The sequence below is a fragment of the Bos grunniens genome, chromosome X, assembly GCF_055505025.1.
Source record: "Bos grunniens cultivar Pamir isolate PY7600 chromosome X, Bosgru_T2T1.0, whole genome shotgun sequence".
In the NCBI taxonomy this organism is placed as follows: domain Eukaryota; kingdom Metazoa; phylum Chordata; class Mammalia; order Artiodactyla; family Bovidae; genus Bos; species Bos grunniens.
In genome coordinates this window covers 121,898,360-121,920,442 of record NC_141194.1, presented here as the reverse complement: position 1 = coordinate 121,920,442, position 22,083 = coordinate 121,898,360, and the positions used below count along the sequence as shown (strand labels likewise).

General features: G+C 40.6%; 1 protein-coding gene across 5 annotated transcripts in view; it reads right to left on the bottom strand.

The window, feature by feature from the left end:
• Positions 1–22,083, bottom strand: part of MCF2 (MCF.2 cell line derived transforming sequence) — a 120,876-nt gene that overhangs the window by 80,312 nt on the left and 18,481 nt on the right. For all 5 annotated transcript variants that reach the window (XM_086388441.1, XM_086388442.1, XM_086388444.1 and 2 more), the window contains exon 2: positions 1,230–1,298. In XM_086388441.1, coding sequence (XP_086244567.1) covers positions 1,230–1,298 — 69 coding nt within the window. The remainder of the gene's footprint in view (positions 1–1,229; positions 1,299–22,083) is intronic.

Sequence of the window (22,083 nt, the reverse complement as noted above, 5' to 3'; positions counted from 1 at the left end):
GTAATGCTATTGAGCAGCTTTATTCACAAGAGCCAAAAGGTGCAAGCAACCCAAATGTCCACCAATGGATGAATGGGTAAACAAATTAACTCATCATACAATGGCATATTCTTCAGCCTTAAAAAAGGAAGGAAATTCTGATATATGCTACAACATAGAAAGACCTGGAGGACATTATGCGAAATAAAAAAAGCTAGTCACAAAAAGACAAATATAGCATGAGTCCACTCATATGAGTCACCAAAAATAGTCAAATATGAAGATACAGAAAGTATCAATATAATGGTAATTGCTAGGTGTTATAGGGAGGAGGGAATGAGGGGTTATTTTTTAACCAGTTCATGGAGAAGGCAATGGCACCCCACTCCAGTACTCTTGCCTGGAAAATCCCATGGGCAGAGGAGCCTTGTAGGCTGCAGGCCATGGGGTCGCAAAGAGTCAGACACGACTGAGCGACTTCACTTTCACTTTTCACTTTCACGCATTGGAGAAGGAAATGGCAACCCAATCCAGTGTTCTTGCCTGGAGAACCCCAGGGACGGGGGAGCCTGGTGGGCTGCTGTCTACGGGGTCACACAGAGTCGGGACTGAAGCAACTTAGCAGCAGCAGCGGCAGCAGAGAGTTTCAGTTTTACAAGACAAGAAGAGTTCTAGAAATGGATGGTGGATGGATGGCTATATAACAATGTGAATGTATTTAACACCAATGAACTATACACTTAAAAATAGTTGAGAAGGTAAATTTTATGTTAGATGTATTTCATAATACATTATTCACAAATTTTAGAAATAATACACAAATGCATATACATTTTTGAAAAGTCAAATTTTTATAGTGTGTACACTGCTTAATTAGGGTGACTCACAGCATTTTTAATGAACATTTAAGTCATCAGAGCTATGGTGGCAGCGAAAACCTCAGAGAAGTCTGTGGCTGCCCTCTCACTCAGCCTGCTCCCACCTAGGAGATGGATCCCACTTTCACTCATCATGGATTGCTAAAGATGTTTCCGAATGTCCAGTGTACAAGGCTGGTAAGCCTGGTTTTAATCACATATCTAAACATATTTAAAACCTCTAGTTATTCTCTAAATGTCCAATTTTTTAGCAACTACATGTAGTTTACTGAAATATAAAAATTATATAGCCACCTATAAGAAGGACCAAATTAACTTTGCTAATGGATTCAAACATTTGTCTGATCTTAATATATGAAAATGTCTGCTTACCAGACAGGAAGGCGATGTCTTGCATTAAGAAGTGGCTGACGTCCTTTACACAGAGAAGCACTTCGTCTTCTATTGAGAATGAGAAAGGGAGAGAAACAATAGTCACATTAAAGAACAGCCAGAAACGCACAGGGTATTTCTTAGCACGCAGAAAAGAACTCTGGGGGTTCCGAAGATCTGCCTCCGCAGATGCAAGGCCGACCTTATCTTTACTCCTCTCAGCCACCTAAGAAGGAAATCACACTCTGGACAGTGTCATTGTATAAATAAGACCAGTTGTCCTCATTCTCAGAATCTAGCCTGGGACATAAACTACTCTCAGTGACCAAAAAGCCAGGGGCAAAAGTCCAAACTCTAGTACATCCGGATTTATCTAAAGGGTAGAGTCATGAAGAGACATTGTAGCATAGTGTCTTCCTCTTCTGATAGTACCCTTCTCTCTGCAAAGCTTTATGAGTGATTACAAAGCATTTTTTGGGTCCTTTATCTCATTGGATCCTTGAAAAACCCTGGAGAAAGCTATTATTTTCCCATCTTAAAGGTCAGGAAAAGTGTCAGAGATCGAGTATAAAGCAGTGGTTAAACATACAGCTTTTGAGTCCAAGAGACCTGAATTCCAACCCCAGCCTGCTGCATATACTGGCTATAAAAACATGTACAAGTTACTTAGCCTCTTAGAGTCTCAAGTTTCCTTACCTGTAAACTGGCCATAATAATATACACCTCACAGGGTGCTGTGCGAACCAAATGCAAAATAACTGGCATAAGAGTCAATGTTTCTTGAACAGCAGCCTATTAACTCATCTTTGACCATTAGAGGTGGGACACATCCATGTGATCTTCAATATATTTTAGTTGTCCCAGATCTTAAGTGCTAATTTGTAATGTTCAATTCTAGTGAACTACACAGGGGCCCCAGATCAAAGTCTACTACCTGCCTCTGGTCCATGAGCCAGGATAACTTTTTCAAAGAAAACGGGCCATCAAACTCAGCTATTCTGGATCGTTGGTTTTAATGCCTGTGGTTCCACATTTCTCAGAGAAACCATGTTTTCCCCCTTGCCCACTGATACAGAGGGCCTTTAAAGACCTGGTCTCTGGTGGTGTCAGGCTGATGACACATTCCCCTTCTTGGTGCTCTTCAGATCATAGCATATGGAGGGCTTGTATCCAGGCCCATCCTGCTCAAGGGCATCGCACACACAAGTTCTCAAATGACCCACACTAGAAAATGGAACAGGGGCTCTGTTACAGAGCCATACACACACATACAAAATTTGAAACATAAAGAAATGCATTGACCAATTTATTTTCATAAGATCAGTTCAGTTGCTCAGTCATGTCTGAATCTTTGTGACCCCATGGACTGCAGCACGCCAGGCTTTCCTGTCCATCACCAACTCCCAGAGCTTGCTCAAACTCATGTCCATCTAGTCGGTGATGCCATCCAACCATCTCATCCTCTGTTGTCCCCTTCTCCTCCTGCCTTCAATCTTTCCCAGCATCAGGGTCTTTTCTAAGGAGTCAGTTCTTCACATCAGGTGGCCAAAGTATTGGAGCTTCAGCTTCAACATCAGTCCTTCCAATGAAGGATGAGATGGGAGATAGTGCAAGAGGACTAGAACTTTCTCTGCTCTCAGAGGCCTGCACAAGTGGCAGTGTTCTATCATTTAGATGAGAACTGACTCATTGGAAAAGACTCAGATGCTGGGAGGGATTGGGGACAGGAGGAGAAGGGGACGACAAAGGATGAGGTGGCTGGATGGCACCACCGACTCGATGGACGTGAGTTGGAGTGAACTCCGGGAGTTGGTAATGGACAGGGAGGCCTGGTGTGCAGCAATTCATGGGGTTGCAAAGAGTCGGACACGACTGAGAGACTGAACTGAACTGAACTGATTAGGCATTAAAATATTCCTACATAATAAGACCCAATTTCCTCCCTGCTCTGATCAGTAGAAATAACTATCAAGATAAATGGATAAATTTGATGTCAGGTGGCAGATCTGGAAACACTAATATCTACAACCTGATTCCTCCCATATCATTCAGGCTGTTGCATAGTTACAGAAACTATGTCTATTTACTCTACATTTTTTAAAAATCCATTCATGTAGTAAGAGAGGCATCAGGGCATAAAATAAAAGGCTGAGGGCTGGGAGTGGGAGGATTGGACCTGATGCTGGCTCGGGCACTGAGCAGCTCTAGAGTCTGGGGCAAGTTACCTCCACCCCTCACTCATTACCCACCACAGGCAATACAACAAGTACTCCAAGGCCCCAGACATCCTGAGATTCAACAACAGGTAAAATCCATAGACAGAAGGAAAACACCCTGATGTTTCTATCATAAAATGTCTTCCACAACTGTGCCGACAAAATCACATTTCAACACTAACACAAAAGGACAAAATAATAGTTAAAAGAAACAGACTCACAGGGATAGAGAACAAACTAGTTGTTACCAGTGGGGAGGAGGAAGAGGGAGGGGCAACAGAGGGGGAGGGGATTAAGAGGTAAAAACCAGTATGTATATAATAAATAATTAGCACAGGAAATGCAGCCAATATTTTATAATAACTTTAAATGCAGTATACCCAGTATACCCTTTAAAATTTGTGAATCACTATATTTTTCACCTGAAACTTGTATTATAAATCAACTACACCTCAATAAAAAAAATGGTTAAAAGAGAAGATGGTACTATTGGGTTGGTCAAAAAGTTCGTTTGGGTTTTTCCATGGCATCTTACAGAAAAACCCAAAGAAACTTTTTAGCCAACCCCAACATTTTAGGGAATGATCACATTCTCGGTTGAAAACAGGGTGAAGGGAGAGGAGATAGCAGGAAAACGAAAGAGAAGCCACGAGGTTATCACTGAGCAGCCACAAAAGACACGGTGGGCTTATTGGTAAGAACAAAGAAATAGAGTTCAGAGAAAGCCGACACTGAGTTAAACCCAACTTTGCATCTAACCTCTTGAATTTCCACACAGATTTCCCTCAGAAATGTAAAAATGAGAACAGATGGTTTAGGATGTTCTTCTTGATGACCCTTTAAACTCTTACTCCAGAGCATGAGAAATAAAAAGCCTAGGTCACTAAAGCTGGATCAGATCCACATTACAGCGTGTTCCTTGTTGACCAGATTTATATTTGATATAAAACTTGCAGAGCTGCCCCATGTGGAAAATTCAATTGCTCAAAAATGAAAGGCGTGCATTCTCCTTACTTTGGACTAGTTATGAAACCCCAAAAGGACTGGTTGGGAAAACAAAACAAAAAGGCACTAACAGGATAACCTGGGAGATTGGGATTGACATATATACACTGCTGCTGCTGCTGCTAAGTCGCTTCAGTCATGTCCGACTCTGTGCAACCCCATAGACGGCAGCCCACCAGGCTCCCCCGTCCCTGGGATTCTCTAGGCAAGAATACTGGAGTGGGTTGCCATTTCCTTCTCCAATGCATGAAAGTGAAAAGTGAAAGTGAAGTCACTCAGTCGTGTCTGACTCTTCGCGACCCCATAGACTATAGCCCACCAGGCTCCTCCATCTGTGGGATTTTCCAGGCAAGAGTACTGGAGTGGGGTGCCTTTGCCTTCTCCGATATATACACTACTATGTATAAAATCCTGGAGGAGGGCATGGCAACCCACTCCAGTATTCTTGCCTGGAGAATCCCATGGACAGAGGAGCCTGGAGAATCCCATGGACAGAGGAGTCTGGAGGGCTACAGTCCATGGGGTCGAAAAGAGTCAGACACAACCGAAGCTACTTAGCATAGCAGCACATGTATAAAAAAGATAACTAATGAGAACCTACTGTATAGCTCAGGGAACTCTACTCAGTGCTCTGTAGTGACCTAAGTGGGAAGGAAATCTAAAAAAGAGGGGATGTATATTTACTTATAGCTGATTCACTTTGCTGTATAGTAGAAACCAATACAACACTGCAAAGCAACTACACTCCAATAAAAAACTTTTTTTAAAAGGGCACTAACTCAACAGGCTTCCCTGGTGGCTCAGACAGTAAAGCATCTGCCTGCAATGCAGGAGACCTGGGTTCAATCCCTGGGTCGGGAAGATCCCCTAGAGAAGGAAATGGCAACCCACTCCAGTACTCTTGCCTGGAAAATTCCATGGATGGAGGAGCCTGATAGGCTATAGTCCATGGGGTCTCAAAGAGTTGGACACGACTGAGCGACTTCACTTAACTTTAACTCAATAGGTAATTTGACAAACACCCTCAAAAACACCCTCGTGGAACAGTCTTCCTTGAAAAGCTCTGCTGAAGAACCATGTAATTGCACAGTCAAACACAATCAAGGACAAATTGAAGACAAGACAAAGAGAGTGCTTGTCATCTCGTTCATTCCACACATTTGATCAGGAAGCAACAGGAGCAAGCTTTTATTGCCTTGGCTATCAAGTGCAAACTCAATCTCTAATATTTCTTTTATAATATAAAAGGTAGTTGTGCAAATGAGAATACAAGCTCAGAATTCAAATATGAAGAATTTCAGAAGTCCTAAAAGGTGTGGAAATAAATAATATATTTAGGATGGTTTGCAGAGGAGGAAGGTAAACCCATCCAATTAGTTGATTCATTTTGGTGGTGTCACTTGCATAAAAAAAAAAAAAAAAACTTGTCACCTTAATACAGGGTGCCCTTTATAGTTTTTAAAGATTTATTTTGCATCCATTTATTTTTTAAAAACAAATATTTCTTGAGCACTTACTAAGTGCCAGATTCTATTCTAAACTGTGGACAGATGTTCTGGGTAACAGTAAAGATTTACAATCAAAAAATGTTGTGAACTACTGGGGTTTAAGCATACTGCAACATCCCCCAGGAAACACAAACACACTGCATGCAACTCCTCCTTGGGTATGGGCTATGTGTGCAGTGTTTCCCAAACCTATTCGTTCAGGTACTTCTTTCGTTGGTTGGTTGGATAGTTGGTTGGTTGATTGGTTAGTTGGTTAGTTTTTTCCCTTCAGAGTAAAAGAGAAGACAAACAGAAAGCAACAGAGAGCTACACCGACTCCATGTAAAGCACTTGTTTTAAAAGTCAGAACACTCCATAGACGAAACGACTGCCATGGTAGCTAGAGAAGCCCTTTCCCATCACTAAGAGCATTGAAACAAGGGCCAAGCAACTCTGTAGAAAGGAGACTAGAGAGAACAGTGGAGCATATAGGTGGATTTGAGTAAATGATCTTTCGTGTCATACTTCTCCAAGAGTCTATGCCTCCATGAACTGAATGTGTGCCACCATTCCAAGGCATTTAAATTCTACTGAGTTTATTATTGACTCTTACAGGAAAAATGATGGTTTATTTGATATCTACAAGCATTCTCATTTGATAGAAAGCGTTTTTACTCCAGATTCTGGTGTATAACAGCAATAATTCCAGCCATTGAGCTTTACTTCCTGGTGACATCCTCTCATGTACATTTATCCCTTCCCTGGGGGTTCTGTTCCTATCCCATAGAAGAATATGAGTTCTGAACCATGCTGCATAATATGCCATTCTGTCCAAGCACCAGAGAACCAGGGCAAATATTAACTGCTTAAAACAGCAGATACCTCTGCTTTCATCTTTTCTGAAAAATAAGATCCAAAAGAGAGGGCATATATGTCTAGTAGTCATGTATGGATGTGAGAGTTGGACTATAAAGAAAGCTGAGTGCCAAAGAATTGATGCTTTTGAATTGTGGTGCTGGAGAAGACTCTTGAGAGTACCTTGGACTGCAAGTAGATCAAACCAGTGAATCCTAAAGGAAATCAGTCATGAATATTCATTGGAAGGACTGATACTGAAGCTGAAACTCCAATACTTTGGCCACCTGATGCGAAGAACCAACTCATTTGAAAAGACCCTGATGCTGGGAAAGATTGAAGGCTGGAGGAGAAGGGGACGACAGAAGATGAGATGGTTGGATGGCATCACCAACTCAATGGACATAAGTTTGAGCAACCTCTGGGAGTTGGTGATGGACAGGGAAGCCTGGAGTGCTGCAGTCCATGGGGTCACAAAGAGTTGGACATGACTGAGCAACTGAACTAACTGACTGAGAGCTGATTCACTTTGCTGTATAGCAGAAAGTAACACAACATTGTAAAGCAAATATACTTCAATAAAAAATGTTTTAAAATGGGAAACAAATTAAAATAGAAAAGGAAATAAAGGAAATGTCAACCAGAAAGTTATAATCTCTTTGCCACCACCAATATGAAAATAGAGGGAAAAAGTGCTGTGAATGATTAGAAGTAGCTACTTACTGAGCACCTAGTACTTGCTAGGTTTCATGGGATTTCCCAGGCAAGAATAATGGAATGGCTTGCTATTTCCTTCTCCAGAGGATCTTCCCAATCCAGGGATCAAACCCACATCTCCTGCTTGACAGGCAGATTCTTTATCATCTGAGACACCAGGAACCACATGGACAGAGGAAGCCTGACAGGTTACAGTCAATAGGATCGCAAAGCGCCTAACACGACTGAGGGACTAATACACAGTACTTGCGAAGTATGCATAAAGTACTTTGTATGCATTTTCTCTGATCTTACAACAGTCCTCCAAGATGGATATTAAAACCCTCACCTTACAGATGAAGTAACAGGCTCCGAGAGGCTCCCATTCATCACTTATTTATTTAAGAAATTCACACAGAACAATTGCTAGGCACAGGCACTGTTCAGACCCTAGTAGAAGATTCAGAAGAAGTTTTCACAGTGTCATCCATTTGGTTCCCTAACCTTCAGACAGGCAGAAGAATACAATCAGCTCTAATGCAAATTACTAACTAGATATGGTTTATTAACCTCACATTTTCTTCCAGGAAGAGTTTCATCCCAAACCATATCAGGAATGTTTATAACACAATCTTTTGCCAGAAATGCCATTATTCTTACAGACTGAAATTCTTTTTGAAGGTTCACTATTGCTGGTTTCACGACTCAAATAAAACTTGGTTTTGTTTTGAGTCCTAAATCCTGTTGCAAGGCAGATGGGAGTCTATGTGTGTAATTCTTTCAATATGAACATCAGATATACTATACCATCTGTAAATGTAATGACTCTGAACATGCAACAAATTCAAGTGCTGTCTTGACAAGTGTTATGCTTTAAAAGGTGGAACAAATAAAAGGGTAATTCTGAAACCATCACAAAATGAATTCCCATTAGACTACAGTAGAACAAACTATGCAGTACTTTGTTCTTCCATAAAGTGAAAGTGAAGTCACTCAGTCGTGTCCGACTCTCTGTGACTCCACAGACTGTAGCCTACCAGGCTTCTCCGTCCATGGGATTCTCCAGGCAAGAGTACTGGAGTGGGTTGCCATTTCCTTCTCCAGGGGATCTTCCCGACCCAGGGATCGAACCTGGGTCTCCAGCATTGTAGGCAGATGCTTTAACCTCTGAGCCAGGGAAGTCCATTTCTGCCATAAAGGTACAGTATAAAAGACTCACATAATCCTGCACTAACGAAGGAAAACCAAGATTCTTGCTAAACCCCTCTGCTCACAGCATTCTCCAATCTATTTTATTCAACTCACCAAACATCTACTGGGTTTTTATTTGTTCCTCCTGCTAGGTGCTGTGGCCCACTGGAATATGAAAGAGTGTCTCACCACAAGCTTAAAAATTAACAGAAGATACAACATCTAAACAACTGGCCATAATATGTAGTACAGTATGTGCTATAATAGAAATACACAATATAGAGTAAAGGAAGGGAGAAATTATTGCATTGAAATTGAGAGATTAAGAAAAAGGAAGAAAAAAAAAGAAAAACGAGGATTTCATAGATGAGGTGACATCTGAGCTGAGCTTGGAAAACTGGGTGGGATTCAAATACACAGACAGGGGAATAAAAAATGACATAGAAATGAGGCACCAACACAGGAGTAGGTGAAGGCATCATGGACTGTATATGTCTTGATATGGGTTGAGTTCAGAGAATGGGATAATCTAACTAAAGCCAGACAGCAAGACTGGAAACAAAAAGTGGAGAACTTTTCCAAGCCTCCAGTGGAGAGCAAGCTTCTGGAATGCCTCTGATCCAGGATCTCTGCCGTAGCACAAAGGTTTTTTCCAAGCAGGCAACACCTACAACACAGTGGTGGGGCTGGAGAAACTGGCAGAGTCTCGAGTCAACTACCAAGTCTGGGTATAACCTCAAGATGCCCCAAGACTCAGGTTGTTGATAAGCGTGTGTGCAACAAAACGTGCAGGAAGGAAAAGGGAAAGGGAAGTCCAAGGCCCGCTCTCCTGTAGTATAAACTCCAAAGAAAACTTGGCCCGAGTACTAAGATGCCCATTTTTTTTCAAAAGTTAACATTTTGAAATCTCACATTTGACTCTTTTTCATTCTTCTACCCCAAACCCAATCTTAAGCACCTTAGAACAAATTAATTAAAGTCGTAAAAGGAAAAACAGGAAATTAAAAAAATTAATTCCCAGACTTCCCTGGTGGCGCAGTGGGTAAGAATCCACCTGCTGATGGAAGGGACATGGCTTTGATCTCCGGAAGATTCCACATGCTGTGAGGCAAGTGCACCACAACTATTGAGCCTGCGCTCTAGAGGCCGTGTTCCACAAGAGAAGCCACCACAATGAGAAGCCCGTGCATGGCAACTAAAGAGAAGAGACCCCCTCACCCCACCTAGAAAAAGCCCATGCAAAGCAACAAAGACCCAGCACAGCCAAAAATAAATAAATAATAAAATGAAGAAATAAAATTTTAAAAATTAATTCCAAAACTCTTTGTAGCTGGTATAGACATATATACATCATTAGATTTCACAATTGTCATTTTAGATGTCATACAGTCCAAGATGGGCTTCCCAGGTGGCGTTAGAGGTAAAGAACCTGCCTGCAAATCCAGGAGACAAAAGAGATGCAGGTTCAATCCCTGGATTGGGAAGATCCCCTGGAGGAAGGCATGGCAACCCATTCCAGTATTTCTGCCTGGAGAATCCCATGGACAGAGGAGTCTGGTGGGCTACAGTCCATAGGGTCACACAGAGTCAGACATGACTGAAGTGACTTAGCATGCATGCACACAGGGTGTGTAATGTCATATGCAGGCTGTGATGTTGCAGGAGATACAGAGATATATATATATATTTATATATGTGTGTGTATATATGTAGTGTGTGTATTTATATATATATATATATATATATTTATAGATACACACACATATATAAATACACACACAATGGAATATTACTCAGCCACAAAAAAAGAATGAAATCATGCCATTTGCAGCGACATGGATGGACCTAGAGATTATCATACTGAGTAAGGTTTGCCAGAGAAAGACAAGTATCATATGTTGTCACTTATATGTGTAATCTAAAAAAAAAAAAGATACAAATGAACTTATTTATAAAACAGGAACAGACTTGTGGTTGCCAAGGGGGGATGGGGGAGGGCTGGATTGGGAGTTTGGACACAAACTACTACATATAAAATAGATTTTAAAAAACAAGAGGAGGCTTCCCTGGTGGTCCAGTGGTTAAGAATCTGCCTGCCAATGCAGGAGATATGACTTGGACTTGGTCCGAGAAGATCACACAGGCTGCAGGGCAACAAGCCTGTTCACCGTGACTGCTGAGCCCATGCACCCAGAGACCGTGCTCTGCGACCAGTGAAGCCACCACAATGAGAAGCCTGCATACGGCCAACTAGAGAACAGCCCCCACTGGATGAAATTAGAGAAAGCTCCCGCACAGTAATGAAAACGAAGTACAGCCAAAAAATAAATCAAAAATTAATCAATTTAAAAAAAAGAATCTATAAAAAAATATAAAAACAAGGACCCACTGTATAGTACAGGGAACTACATTTCATATCTTGTGATAACTAAATAGAAAAGAATATGAAAAAAAGTATGTACATATTTGTATATCTGAATCACTTTGCCTTACACCAGAAACTAACAGAACATTGTAAATCAATTATACTGCAATTTTTAACAAAACTGTTTATCCAGTATGATGTCATCTATATAATTAACAAAAAAATAAATAAAAAAACTAACTTCAATGTAACAGGGCTTTTCTTCTGGGCCATAAAATTTTTTTTGGTATATTTTTCACTTTTTTGGGGTAATGATCATGTTCACTTTTTTAAGAGCAGTTTTAAGGTTAACAGCATAATTGAAGGGTAAGTACAGCAATCTCCTATATACGCTCTGCCCCTACATATGCATAGCCCCCTAAATCAACATCACTCATCAGAAAAGTACATTTGTTACAACTCATGAACCTTCACTGACACATCATTGTCACCCAAAGTCCATAGTTTACATTAGGATTCACTTTTGGTGATGTAAATTCTATAAGTTTAGACAAAAGTATTATGACATGTATCCATCATTATGGTGTCATGCAGAGTATTTTCACTGCCCTAAAATTCCTCTGTGTCCACCTATTCATCTCTCCCACACACAACCCGTGGCAATCAGTGGGTTTTTTAAATTGTCTACATAGTTTTGCCTTTTCCAGAATGTCTTATTGTTGGAATCATACAGTATGTAGCCCTTTCAGATTGGTTTCTTTCACTTAGCAATATGCATTTTAGGTTCCTCTAAGTCTTTTCATGGCTTGCTAGCTAATTTCTTTTTAGCACTGAATAATATTCCATTCCCTGGCTGTACCACTTTTTATTTATCCATTCTATTTTCCTTTTTTGATAAGTTGTGTTTTCATTTTCATTTAATTCAAAGTATTTTTCTAAAATTGCTTTGAGATTTCTTCATTGACCCATGTGTTATTTAGAGGTATTTTCTTAATATCCATGTATTTTAGAATTTTCCAGTTATCTTTCTGACATTGGTTTCTAGTTTAATTCCACTGTGGTCTAAGAACAGCCATCATTTGATTTATACTCTTTTAAATGTGTTAAGGTGGTACATTGTGGTCAATATTCCCTATGAGCCTGAAAAGAATCACTTTTTAATTATATATTTATTTATATTTATTGAACTATAAATCACATACCAAAAATTCATCCTTTTAAAGTGTACAATTCGGTATATTTTAGTATATTTAAAAAATGTTGAAACCGTCACTGCTATTTTTATTTTTTTTAATTGGAGAATAATTGCTTTACAATGCTGTGTTGGTTTCTGCTGTACAACAACATGAATCACTTATAAGTATACATATATCACTTCCCTCTTGAGCCTCCCTCCTAGCACCCCCCATCCCACCCCTCTATGTCATCACAGAGCACCAAGCTGAGCTCCCTGTGCTGTATAGCAGCTTCCCACTAGCTATCTACTTTACACATGGTAGTGTATATATGTCAGTGCTACTCTCTCAGTTCATCCCACGCTCACTTTCCCCCATTGTGTCATCACCTCTATTTAACTCCAGAACATTTTCATCGTTTCAAAACGGAATCCTGTAAAATGCAAAACAAAACCACAGTGAGATACCACCTACACCTGTCAAAATGGCCATAATCAAAAAGAACACCAATAACAAATGTTGGTGAGGATGTGGAAAAATGGGAACCCTCAAGCACTATTGGTAAGAAGGTAAATTGGTGCAGCCACTGTGGAAAACTGTATGGAGGTTTCTCAAAAAATGAAAATGTAAAAAAAAGGACTACCATGTGACCCAGCAATTCCACTCCAAGGTGTATATCCAAAAGAAACTAAAACACTAATTAGAAAACATACATGTACCCCAATGTTCATGTGTATGTGTTAAGTCACTTCGGTTGTGCCTGATTCTTTGTGACCCTACAGACCATAGTCCACCAGGCTCCTCTGGCCACGGAATTCTCCAGGAAGAATACTGGAGTGGGTTGCCATTTCCTCCTCCAGGGGATCTTCCCGATCCAGGGATCGAACCCAAGTCTCTTATGTTTCCTGCATTGGCAGGTGGGTTCTTTACCACTAGTGCCACCTTGGAAGCCCCAAAGATCATAGCAGCCTTATTTACAATTGCCAAGGTATGGAAGCAACCTAAATGTCCATCAACAGATGAATGGATAAAGAAGATGTGATTTGTATGTGTGTATATATATCGGAGAAGGCAACGGCAACCCACTCCGGTGTTCTTGCCTGGAAAATCCCATGGATGGAGGAGCCTGGTAGGCTGCAGTCTATGGGGTCGCGAAGAGTGGGACATGACTGAGTGACTTCACTTTCACTTTTCACTTTCAAGCACTGGAGAAGGAAATGGCAACCCACTCCAGTGTTGTTGCCTGGAGAATCCCAGGGATGGGGGAGCCTGGTGGGCTGCCATCTATGGGGTTGCACAGAGTCAGACACAACTGAAGTGACTTAGCAGCATATATATATGATATATATATATATATGAAATAAAATGAAATATTAATCATCCATTAAAAAATGAGATTTTTGCCATTTGCAGCAACATGGATAGACTTGGAGGGTAATGCTAAGTGAAATAAGTCAGACAAAGACACATGCTATATGATATTACTTATATGTGGAATCTAGAAAATACAAGAAAAAATAAAAAATTTAAAAATACAATGAACTAGTGTCTAAAACAAAAAAAAAGCAGAAATACATACCTTGAGAAGAAACTAGTGGCTATTGGGGAGAGAGGCAATACAGGGGTGGGGAAGTTGGAGGTACAAACTATTGGGTGTAGGATAGGCTCAAGGATGTACTGTACAGCATGGAGAATATATCCAGTATTTTGTAATAGGTGTAAATAGAAAAATTGTATCAAATTTTCAAAATAATTTTTTAAAACTTTCTGGGGAAAAAAAAAGAATCCCTGTAGCATTAGAAGCCAGTACAGAAAGAGTTAACATAGCAGGCCTCCACTGCTTATCCTTAGAAAGGCAGAATTGCAAAGTAAGCCTTTGGCTGGCATCTGGGAACTTTGATACAGGAAGTAAACAATGCGGATTATGCTAAACACCTGCTTTCCTTTAGGGAGCAAGGAAATGTTGGTACCTGCTAGTGATAGAGTGCCTATGTGACTACCCACCACTACCAACCCTGCAAGGAGCCTCTGAAGAGTCCCTGATGGGCAACATTTCATATGTGTCACAACTTGTTGCTGGAGGAACTATTTAAGCACATTCTTTGTGACTTCACTTGGAAGAGAACCCTTGAAAGCTTGTGCCTGGTTTTCTCCAGACTTTATATTGTGTGCCTTGCCTCTTGCTGATTTTGCTTTGTATCTGTTTGTTGTAATAAACACCAGCTATGAGCACAACAATAAGCTTGAGTCCTGTGATTCTGCCTAGAAAGTGATTAAACCTGGAGTGGTCTTGGTGATACCCAACACACAGTCATTTCCCCAAAGGAAGAAGTAAAACTATCTCTATTTGCAAATGACTTGAATGTAGAAAATAATAAGAAATTAACATACACAGACACAAAAACAATAAAGCATTTTAGTATTAATAAGCAAGTTCAACAAGAGTATAGTATATTATTATAGTATATTCTAGCTGAGCTACTTAAAATCCTAAAAGATGATGCTGTTAAAGTGCTGAACTCAGTATGCCAGCAAATTTGGAAAACTCAGCAATGGCCACAGGACTGGGAAAAGATCAGTTTTCCTTCCAATCCCAAAGAAGGGGAATGCCAAAGAATGTTCAAATTACTGTACAACTGTACTCATTTCACATGCTAGCTAGGTAATGCTCAAAATCCTTCAAGCTAGGCTTCAACACTATGTGAACTGAGGAGTTTCAGATGTTCAAGCTAAATTTAGAAAAGGCAAAGGAACCAGAGATCAAACTGCCAACATCCGTTGGATCATATAAAAAGCAAGGGAATTCCAGAAAAACATCTGCTTCACTGATTACACTAAAGCCTTTGACTGTGTGGATCACAACAAACTGTGAAAATTCTTAAAGAGATGGGAATACCAGGCCAACTTACCTGCCTCCTGAGAAATCTGTATGCAGGCCAAGAAGCAACAGTTAGAACTGGACAGGGAACAATTGACTGGTTCAAAATTGGGGAAGGAGTACATCAAGGCTGTATATTGTTTAACGTCGATGCAGAGTTATGTGAAATGCCGTGCTGGAAGAATCACAAGCTGGAATCAAAATTGCCAGGAGAAATATCAACAACCTCAGATTTGCATATGAAACCACCCTAATAACAGAAAGCAAAGAGGAACTAAAGAGCCTATTGATGAATGTGAAAGAGGAGAGTGAAAAAGCTGGCTTAAAATTCAACATTCAGAAAACTAAGACCAAGGCATCTGGTCCCATCACTTCACGGCAAATAGAGAAAAAGTGGAAGCAGCGACAGATTTTATTTTCTTGGGCTCCAAAATGACTGCAGCCATGAAATTAAAAGATGCTTGTCCTTGGAAGAAAAGCTATGACAAACCTAGACAGCACATTAAAAAGCAGAGATATCACTTTGCTGACAAAGGTCTGTCTAGTCAAAGCTTTGGTTTTTCCAGTAGCCACGTATGGATGTGAGAGTTGAACCATAAAGAAGGCTGAGTGATGAAGAATTGATGCTTTTGAATTGTGCTGAAGAAGACTCTTCAGAGTCCCTTGGACAGCAAGGAGATCAAACCAGTCAATCGTAAAGGAAATCAACCCTGAATATTCACTGGAAGGACTGATGCTGATGCTGAAGCTAAAGCCCTAATAGTTTGGTCACCTTATAAGAAGAGCCAACTCATTGGAAAAGACACTGATGCTGGGAAAGATTGAGGGCAGGAGGAGAGAGGAGTGACAGAGGATGAGATGGTTGGATGGCATCAATGACTCAATGGACATGAATTTGAGCAAACTCCAAGAGATAGTGAAGGACAGGGAAGCCTGGCATTCTACAGTCCATGGGGTCTCAAACAGTTGGATACAACTTAGTGACTGAAAAACAACAAAGAGCCTATAGACCTCAGGACTGGGTTGCCTCAGGCCAAACAACTAACAGGAGGGAGCACAGCCCCACCCATTAGTAGAAAACTGGGCTGAAGATTTACTGAGCCTGGCCCTGCCCACCAAAGCAAGACCCAGTTTTCCCCACAGCCAGTCCCTCCCATCAGGAAGCTTGCACAAGCCTCTTATCCTTACCCACGAGCGGGCAGACAGAAGAGGCAAGAACTACAATCTCACAGCCTCCAGAACAAAAACCAAAATCTCAGAAAGCTAACCATAAAGAACATTTGGTAATCAATAATAAAAAGGCAAATACAATTAAAAGTGGGCAAAGTGGATTTGAATAGACACATCTCCAAAGAAGGTATAAAACTGACCAATAAGCACATGCAAAGATGCTCAACATCATTTATTCATTATGGAAATACATATCAAGACTACAATCAGATAACACTTCACTCCCACAGGAATGGCAATAATGAAAAAAGATGGACAATAACAAGTATTAGCAAGTAAAAGTCACTCAGTAGTGTCTGACTCTTTGCAACCCCATGGACTATACAGTCCATGGAATTCTCCAGGCCAGAATACTGGAGTGGGTAGCTGTTCCCTTCTCCAGGGGATCTTCCCAACCCAGGGATCGAACCCAGGTCTCCCACATTGCAGGCGGATTCTTTACCAGCTCAGCCACCAGGGAAGCCCAAGAACACTGGAGTGGGTAGCCAATCCCTTCTCCAGTGGATCTTCCTAATCCAGGATCGAACCAGGGTCTCCTGCACTGCAGGAGGATTTTTTACCAGCTGAGCTACCAGGGAAGCCAAGTTAGCAAGTATGTGGACAAATTAGAAACCCTATATAGTGTTCAAGAGAATGTAAAATGGTTGAGCCCCTGTGCAAAACAGTTGAGCAATTTCTCAAAAAGTTAAACCATATGACCTAGCAACTTTACTCCTAAGTATATACCTGAAGGAAATGAAAACATCTACACAAAACATGTACAGAAATCTCAATAGCATTATTCATAAAAACCAAAAGTAGAAACAGAAATGTCTATCAACTGAAGAATGGGTAAACAAATGTGATATATCCATGTGATGGAATATTATTCAACAATAAAAAGTAGTAAAGGACTGATACATGCTACAACATGGATGGATCTTGAAAACATTTTGCTAAGTGAAAGAAGCCACAAATTCTAAGATTTCATTTTATGAAATATCCTGAATAGGCATTGAGAGAGAGATAGTAAGTAGACTAGTGCTTGCTTTAGTTCAGTTCTCTTCAGTGGCTCGGTCGTGTCCGACTCTTTGTGACCCCATGAACTGCAGCACGCCAGGCCTCCCTGTCCATCAGCAACACCCAGAGTTCACCCAAACCCATGTCCATTGAGTTGGTTATGCCATCCAACCATCTCATCCTCTGTTGTCCCCTTCTTCTCCTGCCCTCAACCTTTCCCAGCACCAGGGTCTTCTCAAATGAGTCACCTCTTTGCATCAGGTGGCCAAAATATTGGAGTTTCAGCTTCAACATCAGTCCCTCCAATGAACACGCAGGACTGATCTCCTTTAGGGTGGACTGGTTGGATCTCCTTGCAGTCCAAGGGACTCCCAAGAGTCTTCTCCAAAAGCATCAATTCCTCAGTGCTCAGCTTTCTTTATAGTCCAACTCTCACATCCATACATGACCACTGGAAAAACCATAGCCTTGACTAGACGGACCTTTGTTGACAAAGTAATGTCTCTGCTTTACAATATGCTGTCTGCTGCTGCTGCTGCTGTTGCTAAGTCACTTCAGTCACATCCGACTCTGTGCAACACCATAGAGGGCAGCCCACCAGGCTCCCCTGTCCCTGGGACTCTCCAGGCAAGAACACTGGAGTGGGTTGCCATTGCCTTCTCCGAATATGCTGTCTAGGTTGGTCATAACTTTCCTTCCAAGGAGCAAGTGTCTTTAAATTTCATGGCTGCAATCACCATCTACAGTGATTTTGGAGCCCAAAAAGATAAAGTCTGACACTGTTTCCACTGTTTCCCCATCTATTCCCCATCTATGAAATGATGGGACCAGATGCCACGATCTTAGTTTTCTGAATGTTGAGCTTTAAGCCAACTTTTTCACTCTCCTCTTTCTCTTTAGTTCTTCACTTTCTGCCATAAGGGTGGTGTCATCTGCATATCTGAGGTTATTGATATTTCTCTAGGCAATCCTGATTCCAACTTGTGCTTCCTCCAGCCCAGTGTTTCTCATGATGTACTCTGCATTTACGTTAAATAAGCAGGGTGACCATATACAGCCTTGATGAACTCCTTTTCCTATTTGGAACCAGTCTGATGTTCCATGTGCAGTTCTAACTGTTGCTTCCTGACCTGCATACAGATTTCTCAAGAGGCAGGTCAGGTGGTGTGGTATTTCCATCTCTTTCAGAATTTTCCACAGTTTATTGTGATCCACACAGTCAAAGGCTTTGGCCTAGTCAATAAAGCAGAAGTAGATGTTTTTCTGGAACTCTCTTGCTTTTTTGATGATCCAGCAGATGTTGGCAATTTCATCTCTAGTTCCTCTGCCTTTTCTAAAACCAGCTTGAACATCTGGATTCACCGTTCACGTATTGCTGAAGCCTGACTTGGAGAATTTTAAGCATTATTTTACTAGCGTGTGAGATGAGTGCAATTGTGCAGTAGTTTGAGCATTCTTTGGCATTGCCTGTCTTTGGGATTGAAATGAAAACTGACCTTTTCCTGTGGCCACTGCTGAGTTTTCCAAATTTGCTGGCATATTGAGTGCAGCACTTTCACAGCATCATCTTTCAGGATTTGAAATCCTGGTTTCTTAAAGTGGTTGCTTAGGGCTGGGGAATGGAGAAACTGGGAGGATCCTAGCCAAAGGGTATAGGGTTTCTTCTATAATGAAGTGACCCAGCATTGGTTTCAGTGATGGTGACACAAATCTGAATGTGCTAAAAACATTGAATTTAACACTTTAAATGGGTACATTACATGTATGGTATGTCAGTGAAGTGAAAGTCACTTAGTCGTGTCTCTTTGCAACCCCATGGACTATAAAGTCCATGGAATTCTCCAGGCCAGATTACTGGAGTGGGTAGCCGTTCCCTTCTCCAGGGGATCTTCCCAAATCAGGGATCAAACCCAGGTCTCCCACATTGCATGCAGATTCTTTACCAGCTGAGCCACCAGGGAAGCCCATGGTATGTTAAGTGTATTGTAATAAAGTTGTTAAAAAATAATAAATCAAGGAAAGAATCATTGTTTGTAAGAAAAATGTTCATTTGAATCATCTGAGTAAAGGATGCCTGTTTTCTACCTCTCCTTCCAAAGGAATTTGAACATGGAAAAACAAATAGAAGTGGGTTCAACTTTTGAAAACGTGTGTTAAGGAAAAAAGATGAAGGCTGTGGGGCCTCCCTGGTGGCTCAGATGGTAAAGAATCCGCCTGCAATGCAGGAGACCTGGGTTTGATCCCTGGGTGGGGAAGATCCCCTGGAGAAGCAAGTGGCAATCCACTCTAGTATTCTTGCCTGGAGAATTTCATGGACAGAAGAGACTGGAGGGCTATAGTCCACGGGATCGCAGAGAGTCAGACACCACTAAGCAACTAAGCAAAATAATAATAACAATAAAGGGATTTTTTTTACAAAAGTTAAAGGTTGTGCATAAAGGTAAACCACAATGACATCACACAATCAGTAAGTTCACACAGTGCTTATATTTCATTATTATCTTGGGTGATATAGAAATATAAAATTCTGATACTTTCATACACACAAATATTTCTTATAGAGTTAATATAGCACAGTACTTTTGAGTGCATGCTTCAAAGGCAGACTGTCTATATTCCAATTCCAGCTCTACCACTTACAAGCTGTATCACCAAGGACAAGCTGCTTATACTCTCAGTGTCTCAATTTCCTTTATTGGTAAAATGGAGAAAAATGACAGTAACTATTTCATTGTGTTATTGTAATAAGTAAAGTTGTTAATATGCAAAGTCTTGGAATAGTGTCTAATATATGGTAATTACTCAATACATGCTGGCCATTGTTACAGAGGAAAAAAAATAAGATTACAATTTAAAAGTTTTACTGTACAAGTGAGCATTCAGGCCGTGGTAGATAATAACTAGGTTAGCATTATGGTTCTGCAAAGAGCTTCATTCCCACCCCTCCCCAAATAGCCACAGCTGTTCCTGGCCAGAATACCACTTCCATCTTTCAGTTCATCTGCAAATAGGGGAGTAGGTCACGGTTCCTTATCCATATCTAGGGTTTTGTATACAAGGAAAACTCTGAGATGGTATCATCTTTGAATATAAAAATGGAACTTTCGAGTTTGAAAAACAGGGAGGAGTTTCCCCTTATTGGTCTCATGGGGGACTAAAAATCCTAAAAAATCTTCTTGCTACAAAACATAAAAACATAGTGGAAAAAACAAAAGTAAATTATTCCTAATTTATTTTTCTGCTCAGTTGGCAGGAAAGACAAGGAAATCTTCAAAGGCCAAAACCATTACGAGGGCAAATATCCTGAGAGAATCTAACAGAGAATAGTAGTTGCCCCAGGGCAGCTGCTAAACCACAGGTGACTTAAAACCTGGTTTTAATGGTCATGCATTGATGGAGAGTCAAAGCCTTCAGCATTGGGAATCAGATCAGAGAAAATGTGTATAATCTATGGGTAGGATAGAGGTTTCTAAACAGGATACAAGAAGCACAGAGCTTAAAGGAAAAGACTGATATTTTAGGCTATACTAAAGGTAAAATTTTCTTTCATCAAAAGACATCACAAAGAAAGTGATGACAAGACAAATTACAAGCAGACACTTCAATACATATGTGACAAATAATATCAAGGATATATAAAAGATTGTAAGTCAATTTTAAAAAGAGACAAACAACATGACAGAAAAATGGAAAACAAAATAACAGGAACAAGCATTTCACAGAAAACGAAAGAGGAATGGTCAATAAACATTTGAAAAGATCTTCCAAAACATTTGTAAAGTGTGAAATACAAATTTCAAGGACAGTAAGATAATCTTTTATACCCAATGCTTAAACAAAAATTTTATTTTAGCATAAAGTATAGGGGCTTTTTAATTATATGTAACAGGCAAAATTATTTAAGTCAATAAACTTTTAAGGAATTGCACATGTTCTCATTGCCAATCACCTTAATTCCTCCAATGTCAAAAACAAGATAAGACAGTCCTTTCAAAAAGAAGTCTTGCTCAGTCCACAGCTGTCATGTCAATTAGTCCACAATTCTTTTAGTTGGGCTTCTCTGATCTCCAATGGAAATAGACACACTTCAAAATTCCCCACCTATAATCTTTGGGATCCAATTTCCTCAAGCAATTCACTTTAGGACCACATTTAGGGTCAGGAGATGGGTCTGTCTGGTTCTGAATTTGACACTCTGTAAAAAGGCATTAAGTTCAAATCATATTCACTCCTAAGCTATCACACCCAGAAAAGTACAGATCGTTGGGTTATACCAACCCCTAGTAACACAAAGTGGATTTCTAGGGGAAGCCAGGGAAGGGAAGGAAGAAATGAGAGGCTAGAAGGAGAAAACGGGGATATAAATGAGGAATCCACATTGCAAAACCACTTAAGTGCCTTCTTCATTTAGGCACCAGCCACTCTCATCATCTGTGTATTTCTTCTTTCAACAAACTTTTGTTAGACTCCCATCTGTTGCCAGGCCCTGTGCAGCGATGGGGGACACACAAAATCAGTGACTCACTGGCCCTGCCTCGGGCCCTCGTCATCTGCGAGAATGCAGTGACAGCTCAGAGTACTAAGTGTTACAATAGTGTGGAGCCCAGGACAGCGTGAGCACACAGAGAAATGACATGGAGTACTAAACTGATGAAATAGATCGTGTCTGAAAAATGGGAGAGGAAAAAAAAAACGTTTTGTGGCCTAACCTATGCTGAATACCTCCTGGCGTTCATTTTCAGCATGTTCAGTTTGCA